The 24,767-nt window shown below is 42.1% G+C and overlaps 2 protein-coding genes across 4 annotated transcripts in view; both read right to left on the reverse strand.

The window, feature by feature from the left end:
* Positions 1 to 1,213: 1,213 nt before the first annotated feature.
* Positions 1,214 to 24,767, reverse strand: part of ENTPD4 (ectonucleoside triphosphate diphosphohydrolase 4) — a 37,483-nt gene continuing 13,929 nt past the window's right edge. For 2 of the 3 annotated variants that reach the window (XM_004763257.3, XM_004763258.3), the window contains 8 exons: positions 24,478 to 24,581; positions 16,077 to 16,136; positions 15,223 to 15,377; positions 13,148 to 13,314; positions 9,429 to 9,753; positions 7,593 to 7,678; positions 6,528 to 6,689; positions 1,214 to 5,456 (listed from right to left, as the gene is read on the reverse strand). In XM_004763257.3, the coding sequence (XP_004763314.1) occupies positions 5,228 to 5,456; positions 6,528 to 6,689; positions 7,593 to 7,678; positions 9,429 to 9,753; positions 13,148 to 13,314; positions 15,223 to 15,377; positions 16,077 to 16,136; positions 24,478 to 24,581 (1,288 nt within the window). In that variant the 3' untranslated portion in view covers positions 1,214 to 5,227. The remainder of the gene's footprint in view (positions 5,457 to 6,527; positions 6,690 to 7,592; positions 7,679 to 9,428; positions 9,754 to 13,147; positions 13,315 to 15,222; positions 15,378 to 16,076; positions 16,137 to 24,477; positions 24,582 to 24,767) is intronic. The other variant, XM_004763259.3, reaches the window with a different exon arrangement.
* On the reverse strand, positions 21,327 to 22,180 carry LOC101692185 (60S ribosomal protein L7-like). Its single transcript, XM_045069471.1, has one exon. It carries the CDS (start codon positions 22,153 to 22,155, stop codon positions 21,409 to 21,411), a length of 747 nt encoding a protein of 248 aa, XP_044925406.1. The 5' UTR covers positions 22,156 to 22,180; the 3' UTR covers positions 21,327 to 21,408.

A 24,767-nucleotide genomic window follows, 5' to 3' on the forward strand; every position in this document is an offset into this window, starting at 1 on the left:
TGTTAAGAACAAAGGAAAATGCCTTGACAGGTCAACTCTCCTTTTGTTATGGGAGCCATCGGGCTCCCAGACAAGGTGGGGCTGGGGGGACACCTCAAGGTATTTGGTTTCATGCAGGCACTGGTGCTGCAGGCAAACAGCCCAATCTGCCATGTAGGCCTCTGGGAGAAAAGGACACTCCTTTGTCCTCTGGTGACCCTTCTGTAAGAAGACAGCCTGACTCTGATAGAGATGACGTTTGTGTCTCTGCTTCCAGACCAGTGTGAGCGCCAAAATCTGTGCAAACCATTAGCATTTCAGGATCTTGAAAAAAAAGAAGAAGAGCCACCAGTGCATTCCAGACTCGTGGGACAAATGCAAAACAGATAAGGAACAAAAATCCCGAGCCACTGCCTTTCGGCCCCGGTAACATGGGCAGCCATCGGAAATGTATTTACTTCTCTTCAATCAAGTGGAGTAAAATTTGGACATGGTTAGATGCCTTCAGTATTTCGTGTATTTACCCTCAGGCTCAAAGACCTGCATTCACCATATTACCTCAGAAATCACTGAAGTCAGTTCTCTCTCAACACGGTCATCCCATTCCTCCTGCCCTCCAAGCCCCGGGCCTCTGTGCTCACCCCGCACTCCCGTTTTGCTCTGTTAGTCCTTCAGCCCTCCCGGGATGTCTTTCCTAGGCTCTTCTTTTTGTTGCTAACAGCGGGTGCCTTCCTTCTCCATCTGTCTCTATCATCCGTTTTTTGGCTTATGTCTCAGGCCCACCTCATCCCCATCTCAGGGGAAATCTCTATTTTATATATTCTCAAGTTGCTGAAAAAAAGCTGTAGTTTCTAATAGGTACTAGTAACAATAGTGAGATTCACATTTCTCTGGAAATGAGCCGATGACTTTAAGCCTAGATCTAACTGCAGAATCATGTAATATCAAGTTAGTATTTTAATTACTATTTGTGAGAAAACATGCATAAAAAGTTGGTTAATTCCAGTTTTTTGGGCTATGTTCATCGTTCACAGGTATCTTAAAATGATAACCCTGTCAAGAGTTGCCTCAGAATGGCTTTTATTGTTGACGCCAGGGTGGATACGACATGGCAGGAAATGCTTGTCCTTGGGAACTCCTGGGCTCTGGGGCTGCAGGACGCACAGAACCCTCCCTCCAGAATCCAGACAGCAGGGCTTTGTTACACGCACATAAATACGGCAAATGCGAAGTGTTCAGTCAGACTCGGGCGATTTATTTTACTGAATTTAGATTCAAGTTCAACTAAGCTTTCATAACAGGTAACAAGATTCGAACATCGGAGAAAAATCCATGTCAGTCATAAGAAACCAAGACCCTATGGGCCAGTGGCTGAGCTTTCATCTCATTGGCTCTCAACACCCATCTGTGTGTTAAGTGTGGCAACGTGAGGTGGCCGAACACGGAAAATGATACGACACCACAACACCCCAAAGATGTATTCTTACCTTGAACAGAAAACATCACTTAAATTAAAAAACAAACAAACAAACAAAATGTTTAAAAGTTCTCCCTCGGTGTTTGTAATTCCTAACTGTAAAGTATCATCTCAGTAACCAAACAAAGAATTCTCCTGGGTTGGTCACATCATTCATTACTGAACAGGAAAATCAGTATCATGAAAAATGAAACACGGAAGTAGAAATAAATAAAATAATTTACATGTAGGTAGTTTTGCTGCATTGCACATAACCACACAAAATCCTAAAGCTGATTTTTTTTTTTTAAAGCTCAGAAAACACATTTGCCTTTCCAAGTTTCTTGTAAGTGATGCATGCGTCTTCTGAAGGAAAACTATGCAGGCCTGATATTTAAAATTTAAATACCTGTCAGTCTAGAATTTGCCTACCTGGACACGCAGGTGTGGACAATGAGTGGTGAACAAGCGGCCTTCCCAGCCTCCTGGGGGCCCAGGCCTAGCAGCCTGCAGCCTCTCCAGCTTACCCCCAGGCCTATGGCCAGCAGTTTAGGGTGAAAATATGCAAAAAGCATTGGTATAAATGGGTATGCTTGTACTTTTGCTGTGATGTCCTTCAATGGACCATAAAATCTTTACTAGCATCCTCGGAAGGTTTAGAAAGAAGCATTGCACGGTATGAGGAGGGGACAACAGCATTTCCCATAGTGCTTCCAACAAAGCTCAACACAGAGTAGTTTTCTTCCACAAGGCTCTTAGCAAGTTTCTACCAGTCCAACTTCTTTTGCTTCCTATTCCAAGTATTCCGAGTTCCCTGCCTTCTTGGCCAGCCCTTAACTGATGTGAATTACTCTCCTGAATTAAGCTCCTCCCGGGCCTGCCTCGCAGCCTGGCCCTCCCTGGCATCAGAAAAACCCCTGTGCAGTCCTCTCGAGACTGCAGCCTTCTCAGCACTGTGCAGTGAGCCCGCTGGAATAGCACTTTTTCAGTCTGTGGGGGAAGGGCCTGTTTGCTGGCTTATGAGAAAACGGATCTTGAAAATAATCTAGAGGGAAAGATGACGAAGTGGAATTCTGGTGCACACTCAAATATTTTAACATTTAAGTCTGTTCTCTTCTCTTGTCCATCTTTCCATTTCCACAAATGGCAACTAGCCTCCTGAATTAAGAGAGAATGTCAATGCACATCCTTTCTTGAATGGGGTTGTTCGTGCAGGGGTCAGTGAACACTTTAAAGGGACATCTGTCCATAAAGGGACATTTAGTAAATATTTAGGCTCTACAGGTCACATACAGTTTCTGCTGCATTATTCTATCCCCCTCTGCCCCCACTTTTTTCCTTTGACCACCCTTTCAAAACTGAAAAACCATTTGCAGCTCAAGGCTCTTCTAGATTTTCCCTGTGGCCCATAAGTTTGCCAAGTCCTGGCTCCAGGGAGTTCTTTGGCAGGGGAACACGGGCACTTCACTTTGTAAAGCATAAGGCTGTTTGGGCCTCAGAGCCCTGATTTGGGGATTTCTTTTAGACAGTGAGGTAGGTCCTTGCTGAGGGATACTTAGAGCATGCATAAAGCAAAACTCCCATTTGTCTTGATTCTGCTCCCCGAATGGTACTGACAGGGCCCAAATGGCACCCTTTATTTAAAAGGTGGCAACTTATGGTGGGAAGCCTTAATTAAGGTCCATTTAAATCTGGGCCTGGGCTGGCTAATCCTTGCCTTGTTTTAAAGGCAAGATCACATACTCCAGGTGTCTGAAGAGTTTCATTTCCAGGTTACTTACTACCGCCAATGGTTGGTGGTAGAAAAGCTCAAGTGTGAACACGCTTCCTCTTCACCACTGATGCCACCCATAGTCTACAGAACAAACCCCATCTGGCAAGTCAAGAGGAAACACACCAGCTCACTCTACTTCTAGGGATACCTAAAACAGCTTGTCTGAGGCTGGGTCTTGATAAGGAACAACAGTATTTACCAGGGACCAAGCACTTCAAGAGCTGCAGACCAGTGTTTCGGAAGCCAGATCTCCCACAGGGACATTTACCTCCCTCCTCTCTGACATGAGAGGCTGTACCACCACGGAGCTCCTCCAACCTTCTGGGTATTCGTGAGACAAAGAGTCTAACAATAACTTTCTCACTGTTAGAATATTCATTTTGAAGAGCACAGTAAGAGAATTTGCTCTCTTTTCTGTATTTGTGATCTTTTCAAGTCATCAATATACTTATGATATATGCCATTTTAAATAGTTAATAAACAAGATAAAAGTCCATTTTTTTTTTTTAAGTTAAATAAAGTCTTCAGGATCTGAAACCTTTCTCTAACAAATGATGTCAGGAGAAGCTCTTGGTTCTCAAAATACACATTTGCTACCAACCAGGCCAGTTTAACTGTTCTGGGATTAAGAAATAGCATACGTATATACATACACACTCACAAAAAGAACTTTGTCTGAAAAATCTAGGTATGAGAATTCCCAAAGCCTCTAAACTAAACGAACAGGTAAAAAACAACTAATCTCACGTAAGCCAATCTAGTTGCTCTCTTTCGGTTTTTGTTTAAGATATTGAACCTGTTTTCTCAAATTGGGAGTTTATTTCTTGTATTAAAGCCAGAGCCTTCTCTTAGTCTGGATTTACAGTGGAACTACCACCATAGCCTCAACTATGACAGTAATAAAGCCAACCAGTCAAGCTAAGTATGGGGTCTCCAAGATAAAACCACTGAGATCATTTTTCATGAAGGAGGGGGGACACCAACTTGAATTGGAAGAAACTGGAGTGCGATTAAATCAGCAAAAGTGTACCACTAAGAAACAGTGACGTGTCTGCCTGTGGGTAGACACTAGCTCCAGTTCTAATGACCTCAACACTGGTGAAACTTGATGGATTTTCCAACTCACTCAAAGACATACTATTCTATGGCTGCTGAAAGGTGGGACTAAGAAAGTCATTATCTGTGTCAGGAAAGACAATGGTAATGGGGATTTTTCTACATAAAAATAATTGAAACAATAAATTCTAAAGTATGTGTTTTTTAAAAGAAAGACTACTGCATTCTCTCATCCTCTATCATTTCTCTCTCACACACTCGCACACATTGTCTCACACACATATTATCTCACATGGTTTCTCTCACACACATTCACACATACTCTCACACATTCTCTCACACACATTCTTTCTCTCTTACACACACACACACACACACACACACACACACAAACACACTGCTCTAGTCATTATTTCACATCTTCCAGGACTATTGGTTTTAAAAATAGTACCTCCTGGTGCCTATATCTTGGATGTAAATGGTTTTGATTTTTTAAGACTATGAAGAAACTATACAGGGACAGACCTGAACAATAAAAACAATGCATCACCCTGTGTAGGTCAGAGCTTTTGAGATAGACAAAAAGAGGACTATGATTCAGCCCATTGGGTTCTGTTTGGAGAAAGCATCAACCGTCAGCACTACCTTCTCTGATGGAGAACAGCTTTGCCATTCCCTTCACTATCCAAGTGCATGTTTCAAATGTAACACACCTCAAAGAAAAACAGAAAATCTCAGGTTGCTATCCTATGCAGCAAGAATGAAGTGATTTTCCCTTTTCCCTGCTCCTCAATTTAAAGCTGTAGACAAAACAGTGGAGCTTACAAACAATGGATTTCAGTTTCTGTTTCAAGGAACAAAAGGGCAAAGGAGAAACAAAACCAAGTGAGAATAAAGAGGAGAAACCCTGAGGCAAAAATGGCTTTTCCTTCAGAAAGTCTTCCAGGGCTCTCGAACGGCCTTCACAGGGCGCCAGCAATCTTCTGGGAAGGGAGGCCTTCCTCCAGCCAGAGGGCAGCGGTCGAGGCGCTGCGGGGCGTCCGCCGGTGAATGCGCCGCAGCCGCAGCAGGTACAGGAGGATGGAGAGCACGACCACCAGGAAGCAGCCTGAGAACAGGTAGTGATTGTAGACGAAGGAGAAGCCCCGCCAGTGAGCGTGACTGGCCCGGAAGGTCTCCTGCTGGATGTCCCTGCCCGCATGGAAACAAAAGCAAACACCACACGTAAGCGAGACTGGGACTGACCAGGCCAAGCCACGTGGTGGAACAGGTGCGGGGTCTCTGGGACTCGGTTTCCTCACCTCCGAAAGGTAGGCCAACGTGGCCTAACAGAGGGTGATTGTAAGCAGTAACAAGAGAACGCGTGAGAGCGCATTTGTACATCTGCAGCAGTTACCGTCACTGTCATTTGGGAAATAAAACCCAGAATTTTAAACGGTGACAGTTTCCCTGACATACAGGAGCCACTGTGGAATGAGGGCCCCCGTCTGTGAGCAGTAATACCCACCACCCACAATGTCTGCAGGCAGCCCAGAGAAACGGACTGCCGGCACATGCTCCACTGGAAGAAAGGGGGGGATCCCCCAAGAAGTGCATTTCTCGTTTATCAGTGCCCTGGGGTCAGCGGGCAGCAGATCTGTGAAGGGGAGCGGGAAAATGTCTGTCTTCACTTGCCGATCTCTGACTGGCATTTCCACTGGCCATGAATGCAGACAACAAACTACGGCAGTGTCTGTAGAACTTGCAACTTGGATCGTGGCGACACTTGGAGAGCTCTTAGACCACACTGTGGTAGTTTGCAAACACCTCAAAATGTCGACACACGTCACTGTACAGGAATTACGGGAAGTACTAGCTCTGCTGCCAGAACACATATTACTGTACCACAGATATGTCTTCTGTAATATTTTGATAAATATATTTCAATACGGCAGTTTCCTCTATACCCTATTTATTTACATATCTTAGGAGCAGTATTTTGAGGAGTCTGAAACCATAAAGATGAAGAGCCCCAGCATTAGCCCTTCTGTGCAGGGGTTGGGGAAAGATGCTTGACATAACCAAACACTTCTGTGCTGCATGTGATGGGACGGTGGGTGGGAAGGAAGCACGGGTGTGGCAGACCAAAGTCAAACTCCAGTCTGCGGTCCTGCCCGCAGCCAGCATGCTCCCCAAACACCTGCCAGCCCCAGCTGCCATGCGCTATCATAATGCAGAAAAGCCTGTTTTGTTTGATTCTTGTTACCAGATTCGCAGCCATACCTTAATGGTAAAAAACGGGTCCTGTAAAGGATTGCTCCGAGCGTCCACTGAACCTCCTTGTCATAAACTTGTAAGGCTGTCTTTAAATTTTTATAGTTGACAGGAAACGAAAAGCCCCTGTGAAACACTTCAAACATCCAAGCCGACTTGAAGCACTGATACCTAGAAACACCAAGCACAAACCTATGTGGGATTCACTTACTTGTCACCACAACCCGTTTGCTGGGACGGCCTTCCCCTGCCACCACGGTGGGTGCTGAGGCCTCACTAGGCTGGCGCTCCGAGCAGACAAACCAACTGTGTGCACTTCTAGTTGACGGACTTGGTTTGTACCCCTTGTCCCACAACCCAAAGAGTTCACCTACCAGAATCACTAAGCGCATGGAACTTGGTCTCAGTAGGATTTCACACCTTGCCATGACAGATTTTTTCTCCTCAGGCATTCCCTCATTTACTTTCTGATATATACTGAGCAAGTTCCAACTTCTTTGGACCTCAGTTTCTTTATTATAAAATGAGAAGGCAGAAGGGTCCTTTTCAGCTCTGATAGTGTAGGATTCTAAATATCAGAGGCTTACTTATTGCAAAGTGCTGGGCTAAGTTAGTAATGAGATATAATAGCAAGTAATAAGATACCCCATGTCACTTTAATGACTTATGAGGACAGGATCTTAAAAAGCAACAAATAATTATGAAATAAGGCAGAACCTGATAAATGCCACTAGGGAGACATATTGTGTCCTTTGGACACTGAGAGAGGGATGGAGTCTGCTTGAATGGGCAGAGGGAGACTCAACAAGGTCAGCATCTGACCTGACTCTGAGGTCTGGCCAGGACTTCAACAAAGCAGGGGGTGAACAGGGGAACTCTAGAACTGAATAAAACTGTCAGATACGTTTGCACACAAGTATCTGCTGTCCTGTTTGAAAGGAACCCAGGGTACAAGAGGAGAAACCGGGATCAATGAGGATGCAAAAGTAGGTTGGGGTCAGGGTGTGGCAAGCCAGGGGCCAACACTGAAGCATGGTTTCTGGAAAGCGTGTGGTTCAGCCACCCACTACTTACTTCAGCCGGTGGAGGTCGGCATGGGAAGCGTAGAGTCCGCGGTCAAAGCGTTCCCGCAAGATCGACCACTTTGTTGCACAATAATCCTGGAAGAAATTTCACCCCAAATAAATCATCGGTAAGGTGAAACAGTTTCTTCATTTTCAAAAGGGTTTACCAGATTCATATTTCTAACCAACAGATACTTCCAATCAGGCAATACAAACTTAATTTCTATATATAACGGGAAGACAAGATGCACAAGCTTCCAGCAGACACTGATGAGTGCATGTTCCATCTTAAAATGCTGCTGAAGTTTTTGTGACAGAGAATTTCACTGCCCATAACCAACCTCTTCAACACTGCTTACATTTCCCCCTGTGTGATTGCCTGTGCCAGGCAAACTTTTGGAACAGTGAAGTGGTGCTTTAGCTAGGTCAGAGTGGGTACCTGTTTCTGTGGCACCACAGTGCAAGGCTCTGGGAACACCAACAGGATTCCAAAAGGCCCGCATTTAGAAGGGAAAGACATGCCATGTTTTCCTGAAGTTATTTGTAATAATATTGATAGCTAACAGTTATGGAGCACTAAGTGCCTTTTCTGAACACAATACTTAAAGCCATTCCTTGGCATGGCTAGGACTCCAACCTCTATTTCAAGGATGAAGAAACGGAGGCTCTGAGAGATGGTGAAGCGTGCGAAAGGGGACACAGAACAACACTCGGTCTGGGGTGAGAGGCAAGGACAGGCATTTAGGGCAGAGCAAACACCGTGAACGAAGACAAGAGGGCAAGTAGCTTAGCTGCCCGGGAAACTAAGAGCTGTCTGCAGTGATGAGAGTAAAGGCATGCCGGGTGGGGAGAGGAGGCCCCCGAGAGGGGCAGACATCCAAAAGCATCTGCAATTTATCCTGGTATGAAGGAAGCTACTAAAGACTGTAAAAAGGAGAGGGGCCAGCACTTGCGTCTTGGACAGAACTCTCTGGGAGCGGCATGAGGCATGAACGGTGGAGGGACACCGGAGGCAAGAAGATCGACTGGGAGGTTCCTACAGGTGACAGCCACAGGCCTCACTAGGGCAGTGAGAGCAGGACGCAAAGCAGGGAAGGCTTTGAGAGAGGATATGCATGAAGTAATGTGCTTGTTGACTGATTGTGGGGCGTGTGTGGCGAGGCTGGAATGGATGGCAGGGAGAAGCCTAGAACTCGAGTTTTGGGAGGTGGACTAGATGGTCAGGGATGCCATTAACCCAGACAGCATCACAGAATGAGGGAACAGAGAGAAAATGGTGGGTCTGTTTTGGGTCATGAAATCTAGGCAGGGGTCAGGCCTGGAGCCTCTTCTTGACAGGCAGTGGCAGCAACTCATGAGCATGGATGAGACCATCAAAGAGCCTGAAGGTCCAAGGGCCAAAGGTGGCTGTTGGGGATCACCCAGGGTTAAGGGGTATAAAGGTGGGGAACCCTTGAAAGAGCCGAAGCCACCATCAGAAAGGGAGGAGCCAGCAAGAGAACAGGGGTCCTGACAGCTAAGCGACAGAAAGGCTGCTGGGAGTGGCCAGATCATGGCTACATTATCTCCTCGAAGTACACAAGTCTGTCACCTGGAAGCCACTGATGCTCAGAGTGGCTCATGGAGTGGTGGGCAGAAGTCAGTGGACTTCTCACTCCTACTGGGACTGCATCTCTTGTTCAACCAAGGGAACAGGGTCCCCAGCAGGCTGCCCTACATCCTTCCATCCTCCACCCTCCCCTTCTCTTGACTCAGGCCTCTCAAAGTGCAGGAGGGACAGAAGCTGCCACTGTCCACATGAGTCTCTCAAAAGCATGCGGAGGAAGAGGATGTCTTTGAAGGTTACCTTTGCAGCTTTAGTAAACGTAGCAGCATTGTAATCCCCCCCCATTCGTAACACATCTTCAGTGCAATAGTAGAACTCCGAAAAGCCATAGAATTCACTGTTTTGGAAGTGAATTGGGGGCTGGTAGACACCGTTGAGGGAAGTCTGTGTCTCATTCGTTTTATTCATGAAAGGCTGGATGGTCTCTCGACATAGGTCAAAGTCTCCTGTTCCCCGGAGGTACATGGTCTGTCCATTTTGCTGGATTTCATCTTTAATGTCTAGGGGTAAGCAGGGGTCCAGGTATGGAGTATCAGGAGCCAGACCCGTCTGTTTCCCCAGGAGCCTACAGGACAAAGAGAAACTTGATTTGAGACTGACAGAAAACCGTTTTTTGAAGAAGCAGCTGCAGGTCAGTGTTTCTCAAGACATTCTATGGACCATGAGCTCAGCAAGGTGTTCTGTGGGAATGAAAATGGATTCTGGGGTCATAAGGTTAGGGAAACAGGTTCTTGAACCCCTCTTGGAGATTCACCATCCATGCACATGCGTAGGGCAGACACTGTAACAGGGTCCAGTGAAACAGCTACCTGGTGAGATGATCAGTGCTTTCAGTACCCAGGAATGTGGCCTGTTTGGGTGCCTATGCTCCTCTTGGTTTCAAGTTCACTGCAGCTGAATGCCTACCAACTGTGTCATTCCCAATCCTGTTCTGCCACTAGAGCCTGTGGGTTTCAGTGTATAGAGATGAAATGTGACTGTGGAAAAAGGTCATTGGCCCCAGGCTCCATGCCTTGGAGGCAAGGTGCTTACTTGAAAACTACTATCAAACTCAGTACTAGCAAAGTTGAAAAAAATTGGGAAAATCTAGAAGAACTGGTATCAAGTTGCTTCACAAATGTTTGCTAAGCCCTTGGTAGTCTTTAAAGAAGCCAAATGACACTGAGATGAGCAGATGCAGGGCAGGCCAGAGCTATGATGGCGGTAGCCTAAGAAAAAAGAGCTGTGACGGCGGTAGCCTAAGAAAAGACCTCAGTCTGGAACAAAGACTGGCCCATGAATACCTAAGCTAAAACAAAGTGCTTACAGTTACATTCCATTTTGGATTCTACTTTAACTGATTTTTAAAAATTAATCAACTATTGGTCCCAATTGCTACAGATAAGAGTTTCTATTGTTAATTCAAGGTTCTGAGACATTCCATGGACAAGATATCTTAACTGTCCTCTGAAATCACTTCCCGATGTGATTTCCCTGCACTAAGATCTGTCGTCCCCTGTACATACTCACTGCTAAGCCACTGAGGAACCGGAAAGAGCTCACAACCACTGGGTTTACTTTAGTAAACCTCTTGATACTGTGACATCACATGGGCCTAAAAAGGTGTTTAAATTTTATTATCCGTCACTCGAATGACAAGTTTTTTATTCCTAAGATCAAGGCAACTTAAAATGCACTTGAATGTAATAAATTAAGGTCTTTGCCATTAATTAAAAATATCTTATTTTAAAAACTCAGTTGCTATTGATGGCGAAGAGATAACTATATATTTCAAGGCTCAATTCCTCACATATATAAAAAATGATGACTAATGTTTATAATCATTATAAAAGTCCAAGATGGCTTAGTCAGCAAAGCGTCCAACTCCTGATTTCAGTTCAGGTCATGATCTTGGGGTTGTGTGATAGAGCCCCTCATCAGCCTGCACACTCTGTCCAGAGTCTGCTTGAGATTCTCTCTCCCTCTGTCCCTCCCCCTGCTCACACACACTCACTCTAAATACATAAATAAAATCTTAAAAAAATAAGTCTGAGACTAGTCAAATGTACTTCAACACTACTGTTTTTAGCTGCCCTACAACTACATTAAGAAGGGCCACTGAACTGTCATACAAGTTTGACATTAAAGCCAATTACTAAAAATTAGCATTGCAGGTGTTTCTCTGAAGTTCTAACTCAAACATCACTAAAGAAGTATTCCTATATAAGACTATTATAAAAAATAATTATACCAAAATGTAGTATATTATATACTACATTTAAAAGAAACTATGGGACTACCAATCTCTTAATTAACACCATTCAATTAATGTCTGAGCAGAAGAAGAACAAGTTTTTACGGCTCTTCCTATTCACATATGTGAATTTCTGGAAGATGTGGTACTGAATGGCTGTGTCTTGGTCTTTCTTAAAGTTCAGGCCTCCACAATTTTGTTAAGATTAAACTGATCAAGGAACTATATACTACCATTTATCTCTACAAATTGGGATTTTTTTCCCCTTCAAAACCAATCATCAAAACAAGAAAAACTAAACACAGTAATTAACAGGATATCTTATATAACTCCACATTTCAGGTATTTTTATTCATCCAAACAGCTTTGCTTTTCTTATGCCCCAATTTCAAATAAATAATTGCTATATACTTAAACTTATAAATTTAAACTAATTAAAGTGCTGATTTAGGGACACCTGAGTGGCTCAGTCAGTGAAGCGTCTGCCTTCAGCTCAGGTCATGATCCCAGGATGCTGGGATTGAGTCCTGCCTCGGGCTCCTTGCTTGGTGGGGAGGCTGCTTCTCCTTTTCCCTCTGCCTGCTGCTCCCCCTGCCTTTACTCTCTCTCTGACAAATAAATACAATACAATAATGTTGCTTTTATTTGTTTTATATATTTTATATAGCAGAATTTTTTATAAACTCAGTTTTTTGGGTTTTTTTCCGTAAAAATCAGGGCAATTTTATTTATGATGATGTAAATTTAGGGTGACATAAATACCCAAGACTCCACGTTTGGATGCATGGGTGAGATAAGGACCGAGCCCAGGCCTTCTGCTTCTCCTTGGGATTCCTGGGGGCAAACTTCTCTTGCAGTGTCTTCCATATGTCTTTATTCATTTCCTTAAACTCTCTCAAGTTGTTTGTGGACAGGATCAGCTTGTACTCCTCCATGAACAGGCTGCTGAAGCTTGTGTCTCTGGGACGAGGGTACTTGTGTTTGTAATAGTTCAAATGGAGTTGTGCTAAGCTCTCATACATCTGACCACAGGCCTTAGGTTCTGGAATATGGGTGTTCTCTCCATCCTTAAAGGCCTGTCTTACCCTGTGCCGCAGATAAGTGCCCAAGTCCCAGCCCTATTTGCTCTCATCCACTGGCCAATCCTCACAGAGCTTAGGGAAATGCTCATAGCAGCTGGTCACAATTTTGGGCCCCTCATAAACACATTTTTTAAAGTTTCACTGCTAAAAATGTTTAAAATCACTAACTTAGACTTGTAGATCACTTCTTTCTCTCTGGTCTTATCCACTAACTGACTGCACAGGCTGGTTTTCCAGAACACCACCAGAACATCAGGTAATCCCCTTCCATCCTCAATGACAATCTGATCATCACTTACTGGAGGCCTCTGGGACATCTGCAGAGGCCCAGGTGCTGAGTTTCCCAAGGGCTCTGCAATGTGAAATACACTACCCAGGGCTCAAAACTGCCTCAATACATTAATAGTGAAATCTCTAATCTACGGAGGTGTGGGTCTGAGGGAGAGATCTTCCTTCGGAAGCTGGAAGGGTTCAGAGCCAAAGACATATGCTGTCCCTTCATTTCTCAGCAGCCAGGGGAGTCAAAAGCTGACAGTGCTGATATACTTCTGTTGCTTGAGGTCTCCCTGCTTTGCCTGGATATGTTTTCTATGAGGAGGTACCAAGGTTTGAAAGTTAATGCTACGAAGTGGAAGGTGCTTTACCTGTTCTTTTGAACTGTGCTGGCAAATATTCGGTCTTCGTACCTCTGTCGAGCAGCATTGCCACCAAACCCAAGAAATGTGGCCACATAGACTCGGTATACATGCTCAGTTTGGTGAACATCACATCCCAAGTTAAATTCAGCTAACAAGTTCTTAGCTACTTCTTCCTGCAGGTGCAAGGATAAAAGACTTCACTATTTAAAGCAATACAAAAACAATAACCTCCTGTGAAAAAGGATCTAAAAAGATTCCCATCTAAAAGCAGCAAAAATGTCTGCTTCTACCTTTCCCAAGGACCCTTCCAAGCATCCTTCTGAATTCAATATGACAATTCTGACTTAAGAAATTCCAGATGTGCTGCACATCTGTGATACTGTTGCTTTTTGGAAAGGGAAGTTCATACCCTCCAATGTAATATATGTACTTTGGAAAGACATAGCTCATACCCTCCAATGTAGTATATGTACTTATGGAAGCCTATGTTTTAGAAATAATTCTAAACATTTTAAAGTCTCTACATACAAAGATGACCTCTGTGTCCTGTGAGAGAAAAAAACAAGTGTCATCTAAATCTACAACTCTGGGGCACCTGGGTGGCTCGGTTAAGTGTCTACCTTTGACTCAGATCCTGACTTTGGGATCTTGGGATCAAGCCTGCATCAGGCTCCCTGTTCAGCGCGGGGTCTGCTTCTCCCTGTCCCTCCGTCCCTATGCCCCTGCTCCTGCGCTCTCTCTCTTGCTCTCTTTCTCAAATAAATAATAAAATCTTTAAAAAAAATTATTTTTAAGATAAAAAAAATCTACAACTCCAAGGAGGGCTTAGTTCATTATGGTAATCAATAGTATGTGGAAGAATATGCTTATGCACTATTAAACGAGGGACACAAAATTATATAAACAGTAAGATTACAACAACCATATTTGAAAAAAAAACTATAAATACAGAAAAATGAATGAAAAGAAATACACCAAAATGCTAACGATGATTGTTTTTGGATGACACACCCATAGAAAAGTTTTAACCCTGATTTTTCAGTATTTTTTTCGAAACTTGCTTTCTGTGTATTTTTTACTTTGTCTTGAGGGGGAAAACACGACTTTTAACAAAAGGTATAATAGTTTCTAGAGGCATGCGGGGATGAGAAGCAGGACACAGATATCGTTGTATTTGAATTTACAAAGCATTTCTGTAAAGAGCTTAATAAATACGCCAGTAACAGTGAACACTAGGCAGCTGGCAGTACATCAGCTATGTTATATGCACTATCTCATCTCAGCCTTATAAAAGCCCCATGTGAGAGCTGCCTGCATGGACCTCTACAGATGAAGAACCTCCCTCCCAGGAGTTAAACGATGTGCTTAAGGTCACGTTTAGCGAGGCTCACGTGACAATGGAGGCCAGGCTTTTTTAACCACTACACCACACTAGGGGGAAGTGCAGGAAACCAGGTTTTAGTAAGAATTTACATCTGAGTGGAAAGAGAGTCTTAAAGATGTGTAGCAGTTCAGGAACACATCTGGAAACTTTCTTGGTGCTCTCTAGACAAGGCTGCCCAGCCTATTGGGAAACTATTGGTAGTGACTACGGGCCCTGAGGGGCACGGGAGAAAACAGTGGAAACCCTAAGTTCAGAAATGTGCAAACAGTGCATACAAACCTCAATTTTTTCTAGAAAAGTCAAAAGCTGTCTGAGCCTTGAAAGAAACCCCAGTATATTCCCCAACATTAACTTAAGAAATGTGATGCTATTACATTATGTTTTATAGTATCTGTTGAGAAAAGAAGTGACTGAAGAGAAAATACAAAAAAAAAAAATTCAAGCATGTGACTAAAATTTATACCAAATAAAAACGCCCAGTTCAGAAAACAAACCGGCTGACTTCAATGAACAAACACAAACGGCTTAGCGGAGGTTTGCGTGGCTTTCTCCTGACTCCGTTCTCCTGGGTTGGGAAGGTAGGGCCTCAGCAAGCATAGTAAAGATGTGTTCAGACTCAGAAAACAAGACAAAAATGGATGGAGACATGTTAAAGGAAAACCAAACCAAACAGAAGAAAATTTGTACGGATAGTAACCTGCTGTGAGGAGGCAAAGCTTACAGTTTTGGGAACTTCGTACGCTATCTGAGTCGACACGCCGCCCATGTCCAGAATACCGGCTGTCCTTTTACGGAGAATAGCTTCCCTGCTTTCACTACCAGGAATGTTAACCTCCACAACTGCCTCCTCATCTGCAAATAACAAGAAATATCTGTTGGAACAGAACCAACCTGGAAAATGGGGATCTTCTTGTGAGTCCCTTTGTTTCCATGGTGCTTATCTTAAGCCCATCTGGGCAAACTCAGCCTACTCCTCCCACCTATAGTCAAATTCATAGTGGGAAAGAGCAGCCCTCTCTCTACTCCTACCCACTTAGCTGTGTCACAAAACTTGGCTCCTGGGGGTGCCTGGGTGGCTCAGTCAGTTAAGTGTGTCTGCCTTCAGATCAGGTCATGATCCCAGGGTCCTGGGATCAAGTCCCACATCAGGCTCTCTGCTCAGCGGGAAGTCTGCTCCTTCCACTCCCTCTGTTCCTGACTCATGCTGTCTCAAATAAATAAAATCTTTTTTTTTTTTTAAGATTATTTATTTATTTATTTGACAGAGAGAGAGATCACAAGTAGGCAGAGAGGCAGGCAGAGAGAGAGAGAGAGAGAGAAGGAAGCCCTAGACTCCCCACTGAGCAGAGAGCCCGATGCAGGACTCGATCCCAGGACCCTGGGATCATGACCTGAGCCAAAGGCAGAGGCTTTAACCCACTGAGCCACCCAGGCGCCCTCAAGTAAATAAAATCTTTAAAAAACAAAACTTAGCCCCCTTTTTATCCTTTGGGATTAGACAGAACAGCCTCATTTCCAGTCAGACAAGTTGGTTGGAAACATGATACTTACCATCCTCAATATGCTCGAATCGTCCAAGGACAAAATTAATGCCAATCCAAGCATACACACCTACAGACATTTCACAGGGGGAAGATAAGAAGGATAAAGTTCTAAGATAATTTTTATAACTTTTATCCATGCAGTTAGCACAAACAACTCATCTACTTTACTCCCTGACAACCTATGAACACATTATCTGAAATAAAGCATCCCTGATAATGTATTTTGTATTCTCCTAGTGGCTTTCCAAGAACTTTCAACTTTAAAATGTATAATTCTTATCATTTACATGGGTAAAAATAGAATTCCCTCAATGCCAGCTTTCACTTGGAACTTTTTTTGAAATAATGGAGTTTTTACTTCATGAAGTTAAGCCTAGCAACAGCAAGCTTGAAAAAAACACATTAACTCTGACTCTTCCAGTTCCTTCATCCCTTGCTTTCACTCAGTTGCCAAGCCTTGTTCCCCTTCTACATTCCCTCTATCCAGTCTTTACCCACTTCATTTCCACCTTGATTTAAGCTGTTACAGAGACCTAGTCAATCTCCCTGTCCTCATCCCCCACTCCAACCCATGCTATTCTCTGCTATTGGCCTGACCTCTAGAACAAAGGGCAAACGCCCCACAGCCTGACAATCCAAGACCTCTTGGATAAAACCTTTTTGTTTTTCTTGAATAAATCAGACATGTAACATTGTGTAACTTTAAGGTGTACATTGTATTACTTTGATAGGTCTATACACTGTGGTACAATTGCCATTGCCAAGTTACATACAGTATTACTGCCTATACTCATTATACTGTCCACTAGAACTCTATGGCTTGTTACTCATTCCAAGTTTGCACCTTTAAACACCATCGATCTTATCAACCCCCATTCCCTGTTAACCACCATTTTATTCCATTTTTCTCATAGGTTTGACTTTTTCAGATTCTACAAGTAAGTGACATCAAACAGTACTGTCTTTCTCCGTTGGACTTATCTCACTTAGGATCATGTGTTCAAGGTCCATCCATCTTGTCACCAATGGCAGGATATCCTCCTTTCTCATGGCTGAATATTACATTGTGTATATGTACTACATCATTTTTAACCGTTCATGCATTGATGGACCCTTGGGTTGTTTCTCTAACTTGGGTTCTTGTAACTAACACTGTGATAAACATGGGAATGCAGACATCCTATTGAAATCCAGTTTTCATTTTCTTTGGGTATATATCTGGAAATGTAATTACTGGATTGTATGGTACACCTAACCAATTTTTTGAGGAACCTCCACATTGTTCTCTGTAGTGCCTGGGCCAATTTACACTCCCACTTACAACGTATAAGGCCTTTTCACCACATTCTTGCCAGCACCTGCTACCTTGTCTTCTCAATGACAGCCATTCTAACAGGTATGAGATAAAATCTCACTATGGTTTTGCTTTGCATTTCCTTGACATTAGTGATGCTGAGCATCTTTTTGTGTGCCGTTGGCCATTTTGCTGTCCTTTTTGGAGAATGTCTATTTAGGTTTTTTTGTTTGTTTGTCTTAAAGATTTATTTATTTGAGAGCGAGTGAGCAAGGATGGGGGGAGGAGCAGAGGGAGAGAGAGAATCTCAAGCAGACTCCCTGCTGAGCACAGAGCCCAATGTGGGGCTCCATCTCACATTCCGAGATCACAACCTGAGATCATGACCTGAGCTGAAACCAAGAGTCTGATGCTCAACTGACTGAACTACCCAGGTGTCCCATGTCTGTTTAGTTTTTAGTCAAATTGTGTCTTAATTTAATAAGTCATATGAGATCTTTATATATTTTGGATACTAACCCCTTGGCCAATATACGGCTTACAAACATTTTCTCCTATTCTGTAAGTTGTTTTTTCATTTTGTTAATTGTTTGTTTTACTGTGTAGATGCTTCTGAGTTTGATATAGTCCTATTCGTTGGCTTTTGCTTTTGTTATTTTTTATTTTGTTATTTTGTTGTTATTTGTGTGTTGTGTCCAAAAAATCATTGCCATGACTAATACTGATGAGCTTCCTCCCTGCGTTTTCTTCTAAGAGCTTATGGTATCAGGTTTCAGGTTTAACTCTGATCCTTTTTGAATTAGGTTTTGCAAGTGGTATGAGACAGGGTCTAATTTCATTGTTTAGCAAGTGTTTCCTCAGTTTTCCCCAGCACCATTTGTTGAAGAGACTATCCTTCCCCCAGTGGGTATTCTTGGCTCCCTTACTGGGTATTAGTTGGCAATATATGCTGGGATTTAATCCTGGGTTTTCTTTCTTTTTTTTTTTTTTTTTTTAATTTTATTTATTTGACAGAGAGTTAGAGAGAGAGCACAAGTAAGCAGAGTGTCAGGGAGAGGGGGAGAGAGAGAAGCAGGCTCTCTGCTGAGCAGGGAGCCTGATGTGGGGCTCGATCCCAGGACCCTAGAATCATGACCCAAGCTGAAGGCAGCTGCTTAACCAACTGAGCCACCTGGGCGCCCCTAATCCTGGGTTTTCTATTCTGTTCCACTGATTGATGTGTCCTATTTTTTTTATGCTAGTACCATATTGTTTCTATTAACATTGCTTTGTAGAATGGTTTGAAATTGAAGCATGATACCTCCAGCTTTGCTCTTTTTTCTCAGGATTGTTTTGGCTATTAGGGGTCTTTTGTGATCCACACAAATTTTAGGATTGTTTCTTCTGTTTCTGTGAAAAATGCTTTTGGTATTTCAATGGGGGCTGCATTAAATCTATAGATGGCGGGGCACCTGGGTGGCTCAGTGGGTTAAAGCCTCTGCGTTTGGCTCGGGTCATGATCCCAGGGTCCTGGGATCAAGCCCCGAGTCGGGCTCTCTGCTCAGTGGGGAGTCTAGGGCTTCCTTCTCTCTCTCTCTCTCTCTCTGCCTGCCTCTCTGCCTGCTTCCTCCTCTCTCTCTGCCTGCCTCTCTGCCTGCTTGTGATCTCTGTCAAATAAATGAATAAAGTCTTTTAAAAAAATATGTAGATGGCCTTGACTAGTATGGCAATTTTAACAAAATTAATTCTTCCGGTCCAGGAACATAGGTTGTCTTTCAATTTGTCTTCTTCCATTTCTTTCAGTCAAGTCTTAAACAGTTTTTATTGTAAAGATCTTCCACCTCCTCGCTTAAGTTTATTCTTATTTTATTCTTATCTAAAACTTGATACCATTGTGAATGAGATAGTTTTATTTCTTTTTCAGATGCTTCATCCTTAGGGTAAAGGAATGCAACTGATTTCTGTATGTTGGTTTTCAATCTTGCCTCTTTACAGAAACTGTTGATTAATTCAATGACTGACAGCTTTTTGATAGACTCTTTAGGATTTCCTATAATTAAGATCATATTATCAGTAGATAATGAGAGTTTTACTTTTTCCTTTCTGATCTGGATGTCTTTTCTTTGTCTTGCCTAGTTACTCTAGCTAAGACTTCCAGTACCATACTGAACAGGAGTGATGAGAGCAGGTATCCTTGTCTTATTCCCGATCTTAAAGGAAATGCTTTCAATTTTTCTCCATTGAGTCTAATGTTAGCTGTGAGTTTGTTAAATGTGGTTTTTATTATGTTGTTTCTTCTTTACCCACTGTTAAGAATTTTTATCATGAAAAGATGTTATATTTTGTCAAGTGCATTTTTTACAATACTTTTTTGAGATGATCACATGATTATTTTATTTCCACTCTGTTCTTTATTATTTCCTTCCTTCTGCTAACTTTGGGCTTCATTTGTTCTTCTAGTTACGTGAGGTGTAATGTTGTACTGTTTATTTGAGAACTAATTTCTCAATATATGCTTCTATTGCTGTAAATTTTTTTCTCAGAACTGCTCTTGCTACATTCTGTAATATTTGCTATGTTCTATTTCCATTTTCATTTGTTTTGAGATAATTTTTTATTTCCTTTTGAATTCTTCTTTGACCTGCTGGTTTAGAAGTATGCTGTTTCATTTCCACATATTTGTAGATTTTCTCACCTTCCTCTTGTTGATTTCTAGTTTCATACCATTGTGTTCAGAGATGATGGCTGCCATGACTTCAATCTTCCTAAACTTGTTAAGACTTCCTCTGTATCTCTCATATGATCTAACCTGGAAAATGTTCCATGTAGACTTGAAAAGATGTATATTCTGCTGCTATTGGATGGGATGTTCTGTATATACCTGTTAAGTCCATTTGCGCTAACATGTGGTTCAATTCCAATATTTTGCCTTGCTGATTTTCTGTTTGGGTGATTCATCCATTGGTGATAGCGGGATTCCAAAGTTCCCAGCTATTATTGTATTGTTCTCTATTTTTCCTTTAAGACCTGTTAGTATTTGCTTAATATATCTCAATGTTTCGGTATTGGGAGCATATATACTTATGTTCTTCTTGAAGTACTGGCCTGTTTGTCATCATAAAATGGCCTGCTTTATCTCACCACCCTTCTAGCTTTCCAGTCTATTTTGTCTGATATATATATATATGGCTATGCCTGCCTTCTTTTGGTTTCCATTTGCTTGGAAAAGTCTATCTGTGTCTTAGAGCAGAAACGAGTCTCCTATAGGTGGCATATAGTTGGATCTTGTTTTTTTAAATCTATCCAGCCATTCTGTGACTTCTGATTGGAAAATTCGATCTGTTTACATTTAGAGTGATTCCTGATCTGTAAGGATTTACTACTGCCATTTTATGTTTTGCCTTCTGGTTATTTTGTCTCTCCCTTGTTTTCTTCCTTCTTTACCCTTGTAAGTTTGTGGTCCTCCAAGGTTTCCACAGTTTGCTTAGTGTCCCCCTTTTTTTAATGTTTTGTGTCTCTCTGCTCTGATGTTTGCTTTGTGGTTTACAAAAAACATCTCATAGGTAGAAGTCGTTTTTCTACTGATAGCAATTTATCTTTGTTCACCTATAAAGTTTCTATCCCTTTTACTCTTCCCTTTTTATATTTTTGATGTCACAAGATATCTTTTTTATGTTGTGATGTTGTGACCAAGTTATAGCAGCTATGTTTACTTGTAATGCTCTTTTTCCTTTAACCTTTGTACTTGTTTAATATACTATTCCAGAAACGTTAGTTTTTCTACTTATGACCTTAATCAGATTTTGTGTGCCTTCCTCTTTTCATTCCAGCTTGAAAAGCTCCTTTCAACATTTCTTGTAAGTTGTTTGGGGGTGGTAAACTCCCTTAGCTTCTGTTTGTCTGGGAAAGCCTTTATTTCACCTTTATATCCAAAGGATAACTTTGTCAGAGTATTCTCAGCTGGCAATTTGTATTTTTCAATACTTTATTTATTTATTTATTTTTTCCACTTGAGAGTAGTCCTTTATTAACTGGCCCGATTACAAAAATAATCATGGTAGATACCTTAGTTCATTCTTCGAATAAGCCTATTGATCTGGTCTTCTCTGTTGCCAGCATCTACACCTTTCACAAAATGGGTGGTCTTTTTCTTCATCCCTCCTCGTGGAGAGTATAATTTGAAGGGCCATAAAAAGTTGTTTGCCTCTTTGAAACGTTTTCCAACAGTATAGATCTCATGAATCAGATCCTCCATGCAGATGATGCCATATTTACCAAGAGATCGGGCAATCAATGTGTTATCTGTCAGGGCAATTCGCTTCTTGTTGATTTTGCCATAACCACGCTTGTAGATTAATTCATTCACTGACTTCAGGTTAGGGTACCCCCATGCTATATATGGTTCCACAATCCTTAACATGTTAACTGAAGCCTTGTTGAGCTTAACAAAGGTGCCATTAAAGATTTGACGAAGGCGAAGGAGCTGCAATACCTTTTGAACCTTTGGGCTCACACCATTGATGCCTCTGATCCTGATGACAAACGCCAACTTGGGTTCTGCAGGTACGTAGAAGTTGCCAGCTTTTCTCGCCATCCTCGCCATCCTCATCTTGGTCCGGTACATCTGTCTGTACTCCTTGTGGTAATGCTTGGCTTTCTCATAGATAAGCTTCCTCCTTGCCTTTCGAAGCATCTTTTGAGCAAACTTCTTCCTCAGACGCTTGATCTTCAGCTCTGCGAAATTCCTTCGCTTCTTTTTAAGGGTTTCTGGCATGGCAGGAACCTTCTTTTTCTTCTCCTCTGCACCCTCCATGGTTCCAGCCGGAAAAAGAGGAAGTCGGCGCATGCCTTTATTTTTCAATACTTTAAAGTGTCATTCCACTCTCTCCTGGCCTGTAGAGCTTCCACTGAAAAATATGCTGATATTGACAGAACTTCTTTTGTAGGTTACTGTTTTGTTCCCCCTAGTTTCCTTCAAAATAATTTATTACTGTCTTTTGACAGTTTTAATGTAATGTGTCTCAGAGAAGGTCTTTTTGCACTGAGATAAATAAAGAGGTCTGTTAGCTTCATAGACCAGAAAGAACCCAGTTCCTTCCCTGGGTTTGGGAAGTTCTCTATTACCTCTTTAAATATACTCTCTTCTCCTTTTGGGATACCCTCTAATCTTATGTTGGTTCTGCTAAAGGAGTCTGATAGTTTTCACAGGGTTTCTTCACTTTTTAAAAACCTTAGTTTTTGCTCCTCTTTTACGGGAACCATTTTTATATTCCTATCCTCAAGCTTGCTTATTCTCTCCTCCGTCTGCTCTATTTCCAATGCATTCTAGTGATTCCTCATCTCATGCATTGACTTCCTCAGTGCCAGAATGTTTGGTTTTTTAGAAGTTTAATCTCTTTGGTAAAGTACTCCTTCTTTTCATTAATTTTATTCTGGAGATCAGTGTATTAGCTCACTGAATTTCTTTATAATAGTATTTTAAATTCTTTATCAATTAGATTTAAATATTCCATGTCTTTAGGCTCAATTACTGTTCTTTTTGTGATACCATATTAACATGATTTTTCAGTGTATGATTAAAAGTGCTCTTTCTGCTGCATTTCAAATCATGGACAAAGGGAAGGCTTTCTTATTAGGGAAGGCTTTTTTTTACTTTGGTTCTAACAAGGTCGGTAATTTAAATAAAAAAAAAAAAGGATGACCGCAGAGTTTGTGGAACTGTGTTTAGTACTTGGGGCAACCACAGCCTGATAGGTGATCCTTAAGTGGGGGTGGGGGATCCAGGGGTCCATGGGCGATCCTCTTGCCAGAACCCTGGGGCAGAGAGCAGGACACACATTCCTTCAGTTCTCTGAGCCTTCTTCCCTTTTCCTTTCCCTTCTCTCAGTCAGTGCAATCTCTGCTCAGAGAGATCATCTGGCACAAACTGTCGGGTAAACCCCTAACTCACCACCTTTACCCTCTGCCTCTTCTGCTAGAAAAATCGTGTGGGTCCCCTGCTGCCCCTGCCACCACTTGCCTGGCTCCATGGCCTCCTCTGAGGTTCAAGCCACCCATTTTCAGATGGGTGTATGTGCTGAGTGTCCTATGCAGAGCTGCTTTCTCTGGGTTATAGATGTCTGATTAGTTTTAAAACAAAAGGAAGGGAAAAAAGAAACAACTCATGCTGCCACAACATGGACATCACCAAGACCTGTCCAACTTTTCTTCTTACTACCACTTTTCAAAAGGGCCATATGCCACTCAAACTATTTTTGTTCCTCTGTCCACAGTGCAGCTTTTCTAACCTATGCAGACTCAGATCATTTCTTCCGCTTGGAATGTACTTCCTATCCTTCTCTCAGAGCCCAACCCTTACCAGGCTCTGGCACACTTATTGCTAGTTATCCCACAGTTTAAACTGTCACTTGCTCTACGATGTCCCTAGCAAGGAAAAAATGAAGCAAAACTCCCTTTTGCAAACTCCCACATACTTCTTATCTTCCTTACGGCACCTAACACTATCTCATGTGGCAGCTAACTGCGTACCTCACTCATCTGTGAACAGCTCAATGGCAGTATTTGAGTTTCACCCAGTTTGTATTTTCTACAATGTCCTTCCCAGAGGAGGCATTTGCCCAAATGAACCATGATTTTGAAATAGGTGCTTTTGGTCTTCATTTCTAGCAAACTAGTCCCCAAATAATATCTCACTGATTTTTCACTTCATTCTCAATTAGAATCATTTACTTGAAAGCAGAACTAATATTTTCTCAGTGTATCAAAGTCAAGAATTTCCCCTTTGTAGCAAATAAGTTGACGGAAGGCACCAATAACTCAGTAATTATCATAATTACTAAAAGGTGTATACCTTAGGCAAGGAACACAAACCTTCCCTATCCAAATGAATCCAATGTATCTTTCCTAAATGTGGTAAAGACAAGCTAAGTTATTTTTTTAATGGCTTAAGGTTTGGAGAATAAAGGTCACTCATATAACAAACTAACTTTGCCATTTAAAAATAATATTTCAAGCTATGATTTCCTAAATTTTAAGATAGTAAAAGTAATTTAATAATGCTTACACTGGAAAAAACAATGGGGAGGATTTAAAGGAATAACTTCCCAAATTTCAAGTTGAAAACCAATATACCAACCTTCTTGTTTCCCTGAAATCACTTCTGCATGAGAGTCAGAAAACAAGAAGTCAAAGTGCACAGGGATATCAGTCAGGAGGTCCTCCAGGATGGCTTTCTGCTGGCTGGAAGACAACCCCAAAATTGACACATCAAATGGAGCCTACATTTCTCTGTTTTAAAAAGAGAAAAAAAAAAAAAAACAACAACAAAACAAAAACTATGGCTCTGGTATGTCCTGTACAAAAACAGTAAATTTTAAAGCCAAAGTAATTCACTGACTAAAACTATTTTAGGAAGAAATCTCATGA

This window comes from Mustela putorius, unplaced genomic scaffold, assembly GCF_011764305.1.
Source record: "Mustela putorius furo isolate JIRA1106 unplaced genomic scaffold, ASM1176430v1.1 tig00003937_pilon_pilon_pilon, whole genome shotgun sequence".
Classification (NCBI taxonomy): Eukaryota; Metazoa; Chordata; class Mammalia; order Carnivora; family Mustelidae; genus Mustela; species Mustela putorius.

What these genes read in the sequence shown, in the direction of transcription:
- LOC101692185 (XM_045069471.1), bottom strand. Translation starts at nt 22,155, where the DNA reads ATGGAGGGTGCAGAGGAGAAGAAAAAGAAGGTTCCTGCCATGCCAGAA.